Here is a 4,174-nt window from a genome sequence, read left to right as displayed (position 1 = left end):
CAGTACAGTAAAAATAACAATCTTAAGAGACAATTGCGTATGTCAGTATGTATGTACATATGTACATACTATATGCATTCTTGTGTTTAGAGTCTAAACTTTAGACCTACATATATAAATAAACAAACATTTTTAATTACGCAATTATGTAAAAGGAAATAAATTACTTTTATGTAATACATTTAATTTTTGTATGGCAATTCGTTTTTTTTTTTGCAGTGGGTGAATATTAGGGGGATGGTACCTTAAATTTGTATAGCCTGTTGCATTATTAAGCCAAATATTCAATGCTGTTGTTTCGATGTCTAAAATTGTTCTCTGCGTTTGATTGGCTTCGCTTTTTACTCTTTATTTTGAAGATTCTTTTATAGACAAGCCAATAACATATTACTGCCTTTCGGGTTCAAACATAAAAATAACAACTATATAAATATTTATGCTAGTAAAATGTGCATGTAAGAAAATAATTAGAATAAAGTTTGAAAAAAACTTTAGAGAATATATGAACATCAGTGTTTAAATACATACTTATTAAAAAACTACTTTTTATAAGCGCTGTTTAAATGATTAGCGCAACAAAAATTGCACTTCATAAATAATTGCACTTCATTGCGTAAGTCGTAAATTAGGCTAAATTGTACGACTCGACAACATTGGCATTGTCTACTGTCGTGCCGGAATAAGTAAACGACGAAAATCGTCGAAAACTATATAGTGCTGCGTTTAATACACTAGTCGAGTGGAAGCTTTAGGCAATGACGTGACATTTTCGATACGATTCGAGTCTCGAAAAATTACTTACATTCGACACGACTTCCGCAATGAGGGTGATTATTCTTTCCAGCTTTGCAGTATTGGTAGGCTGTCGTTTTACAAGCTTTTTTATACCTATAATGTTGATGAGATTTTAGGAATAAATGTAAATATAGAATACGTACATATAATGAAAAATGTTGCGTGCATATTGATGTATGTATGATCAGAAATTGGTGAGTTGAAATGTGGTAAATTGAAATAGAATGCAAAAAAATTGCAGTACGCCGTACATGTTTTTACTTAATTGTAGTCGAAAAACAAATATTTTCCTATTTTTGATCAACACTTATTTTATTCAAAAGTAGTATTCCAAGTAAACTGAAATATTGCTCTTAATATATTCTTTTACTACAAAAGCAGGTAATATGATCAAAAATGCTTGTAATTTTTTAAAAGATCCTACTATAGCATAAATATACACCAAAGCTAATAGATGATGGCCCAGCACGAGTAACTGATGTATATTAGCGCCCAGATCTGTAGTATTTTCCCGCCATACAATAAGTGGTAGAAGAAACATTTTTGATAAATTTGCTATAGTGATCGCTTTTAGTAGAATTACAGCGAATTTGTTAATGCCTGTACACGAAATTAGTGCTGGACGCTGTACACAGGCTACAATCAACAAAATTAGTGTGATAATAACGTAATCTAAAGAGAAGAGAAGTTGTGAATAAAAGAAATATTACACGAGTACCCTTTTTATATTCTTTAATATGCATAGAAATTCAATAGAGTAGTGCATGACCAGACCGCTTAATTCCGTTGGACCATGAACTACTCGACTTTTAAAAAAATATTCATATGCATTTCTATCTGCATATTGATGGTCGTCTCCAATAAGGACACAACTCAAAACCCTTACTACTTTTAAGCGCATCATGTCTCTAGTAAGGCTTTAGGGATGTGTCGTTACTGCAGAGGACCATCGAGTTATAACATTACCTATCATATTTTGTAAGCAGCAAATATAGAAACCCTTCTCGCTAATGATTTCATGTTGCAACACATCTTTTTGTGAGCTGACTACGATTCCCTTTTGTCTCCATAGTGCAAACGATTCGAGCAATAACAGCACAAGGGACAATTTCCAATTTAACTGTAGTTATATTTAAAACAGGGTTCTTTTAATAATCCAAAATTTATTCATCTTTTCAGTTTCTACCTTAAAATTCCGGTTATGCAGCATGTGACGGTAAGACTCCTGTGATAGCAGCATTGCATCCACCAAGATTATTATCGGGTCAAACTCGATGTACTTGTCCGCTACTTTGTGACATTTTTCCTAAGGTTAAGAGTAATACATACATAGTTATCGAAAAGTATTAAAGTTTAAGAATTTTACGTACACAATGACTTGTTTTGATCGCAGTATTTGTATATTTCCTATACAGTTCCGCTATTGGATGCCCACAATTTATGCAAATATATTTCTTCTGTTGTTTTGAAAATGAACTCTCTTGTTGTGCGGATGGTTTCGTCATTTTTACGGGCTTGTGATTACCAAAATACATAGTTCTATTTCTTTAATAAAGGAACTTATAAAAACGAATTTTTGCCAAGGCTTTAGTTTTTATTAATTTTACGAAACACCTTTCTCGCGTTTTGTTTTGATCGATCGCTTTTTTGTCCCCTTAGGAAAAGATACACATCAAAACGAACTAATAATTATTTTTAATAGCATATATTAGATGATTTTACTTTCTCAATGCAAATTATCGAAATATCCAATTATAATTAATTCATTATAAACACGCATTTTCCAAGGTTTTATGCGATTTTTCGATTTCTTCAGGATGACATTCCTCTTTCCTTTCCTATAGTTTCCTTATTTTCTTCTCATTCGCTACAGCTGATTCTGCACTTTTGGACTTTTTTACAGCGCATTGTTCAATTCTGATAATTTTTGTGGCAAAATTCGCTTCTTTTTTTGCGGGCATAATTTTAAAATATTTTCTGCAATTTCTGAAATGTTGGACAAAGTGAAGCATGTAATATTAGTTTTGTCTGGGAAAGGCGGTGTTGGTAAATCTACAGTTAGCACGCAATTGGCACTAGCACTACGGGAAAGCGGATTTAAGGTACAGTAGAAATAATATTCTACTCCAATCGTAAAACGTATCTACCCCTACAGGTGGGTCTATTGGACATTGATTTATGCGGCCCGAGTGTGCCTTATTTGCTTGGTTTGGAAAATAGCGATGTTTACCAATGTGATGAAGGTTGGGTGCCCATATACACAGATGAAGATAAAATGCTCGCGGTTATGTCTATTGGATTCCTGCTAAAGAATCGTAACGATCCAGTTATTTGGCGTGGACCCAAGAAGACAATGATGATACGACAATTTTTAACTGATGTAAAATGGGATGAATTGGATTACTTGGTGATTGATACACCGCCCGGTACTTCAGATGAACACATAACAGTGATGGAATGTATGCGTGATGTGAAATGCGAAGGCGCTATTATGGTAACCACCCCACAAGGAGTTGCGTTAGATGACGTGCGTAAGGAGCTAACATTTTGCCGAAAAACCGGTGTAAATGTATTGGGTATTGTGGAAAATATGAGTGGGTATGTTCATGCGTATACCATTTGGTTAATTGTATTTACTGTAACACGAAGAAAAAAATTAATTATTGATAAATATACATATACTTTAGGTTTGTGTGTCCACATTGCAGCAATTGTACAAATATATTCTCATCCGATGGTGGCGTCGAATTAGCGAAAAGAGCTGGCGTACCACATCTAGGCACATTACCAATTGATCCACGCTTAAATGTATTAGTTGGCACAACACGTTCCGTGCTTACTGAATTGCCAGAATCAAATACTGCGAGCATATTAAAGTCCATAGTCAATAAAATAACAAAAACCGATTAGGGTATCGGTTGCGATTTATTGATTTGTATTATTACTTTAATTTCTTTGGCATGCAGCTGTTTATTAATAAGACGTTACGGCGGAATTAGAAATACAAGTTTTGGAAATGAGAAAAAGCAAGGCACGTTAGTTCTATTACCTATCCATACCTTGAGGAAATGTAAAATATTTTGCCAGGCGAATTCAAACCAACAGTCCAAATAAACGCGAGCCTTGGGACCCATCTAAAAACATTGAATTTTTGGTATATTTGAAAGAATAAATACCCTCAGACACTCAAACCTGCAATTATGTGCAAACATATTGTGAAAACATTACACCTTCCAAAATCGAAGAGTACTTTCAAAGAAAACTAAAGCAACTGCTGCGGGACTGGACGGTGTAAAATGCGACATGTAGTGATAACCAGACATTGAACAACCGGCCCTAAAAGTCAAACAACCCAGTAGCGAAAATGGTCACTGGTGAC

At 34.2% G+C, this 4,174-nt stretch overlaps 2 protein-coding genes across 3 annotated transcripts; one reads left to right on the top strand and one right to left on the bottom strand.

Annotated features, from left to right (window-relative positions):
- Positions 1–945: 945 nt before the first annotated feature.
- Positions 946–2,672, bottom strand: LOC118739150 (protein ARV1-like). 2 transcript variants are annotated; one of them, XM_036470326.1, is made up of 5 exons: positions 2,518–2,672; positions 2,166–2,449; positions 1,982–2,101; positions 1,762–1,915; positions 946–1,467 (listed from the first exon to the last, which is right to left on the bottom strand). In XM_036470326.1, the coding sequence occupies exons 2-5, from the start codon at positions 2,328–2,330 to the stop codon at positions 1,112–1,114; spliced, it is 795 nt and encodes a 264-aa protein (XP_036326219.1). In that variant the 5' UTR covers positions 2,331–2,449; positions 2,518–2,672; the 3' UTR covers positions 946–1,111. The 2 variants fall into 2 exon arrangements, with proteins under 2 accessions (XP_036326219.1, XP_036326218.1); XM_036470325.1 differs by having other exon boundaries at positions 2,166–2,672.
- LOC118739151 (cytosolic Fe-S cluster assembly factor NUBP2 homolog) lies at positions 2,658–3,723 on the top strand. The gene is made up of 3 exons (XM_036470327.1): positions 2,658–2,897; positions 2,951–3,393; positions 3,483–3,723. The coding sequence occupies exons 1-3, from the start codon at positions 2,787–2,789 to the stop codon at positions 3,703–3,705; spliced, it is 777 nt and encodes a 258-aa protein (XP_036326220.1). The 5' UTR covers positions 2,658–2,786; the 3' UTR covers positions 3,706–3,723.
- Positions 3,724–4,174: the final 451 nt, after the last annotated feature.

The sequence above is a fragment of the Rhagoletis pomonella genome, unplaced genomic scaffold, assembly GCF_013731165.1.
Source record: "Rhagoletis pomonella isolate Grant_MI unplaced genomic scaffold, Rhpom_1.0 Rhpom_scaffold_00005, whole genome shotgun sequence".
NCBI lineage: Eukaryota > Metazoa > Arthropoda > Insecta > Diptera > Tephritidae > Rhagoletis > Rhagoletis pomonella.
This window is presented reverse-complemented; position numbering and strand designations above follow the sequence as displayed.

What these genes read in the sequence shown, in the direction of transcription:
- LOC118739150 (XM_036470325.1), bottom strand. Translation starts at nt 2,330, where the DNA reads ATGTATTTTGGTAATCACAAGCCCGTAAAAATGACGAAACCATCCGCA. An exon ending in CGATCAAAACAAGTCATTGT is followed by an intron (nt 2,102 to 2,165) that starts GTACGTAAAATT and finishes TCTTAACCTTAG; the next exon opens with GAAAAATGTCACAAAGTAGC. An exon ending in TGCATAACCGGAATTTTAAG is followed by an intron (nt 1,916 to 1,981) that starts GTAGAAACTGAA and finishes ATATAACTACAG; the next exon opens with TTAAATTGGAAATTGTCCCT.
- LOC118739151 (XM_036470327.1), top strand. Translation starts at nt 2,787, where the DNA reads ATGTTGGACAAAGTGAAGCATGTAATATTAGTTTTGTCTGGGAAAGGC. An exon ending in TACGGGAAAGCGGATTTAAG is followed by an intron (nt 2,898 to 2,950) that starts GTACAGTAGAAA and finishes CTACCCCTACAG; the next exon opens with GTGGGTCTATTGGACATTGA. An exon ending in ATTGTGGAAAATATGAGTGG is followed by an intron (nt 3,394 to 3,482) that starts GTATGTTCATGC and finishes CATATACTTTAG; the next exon opens with GTTTGTGTGTCCACATTGCA.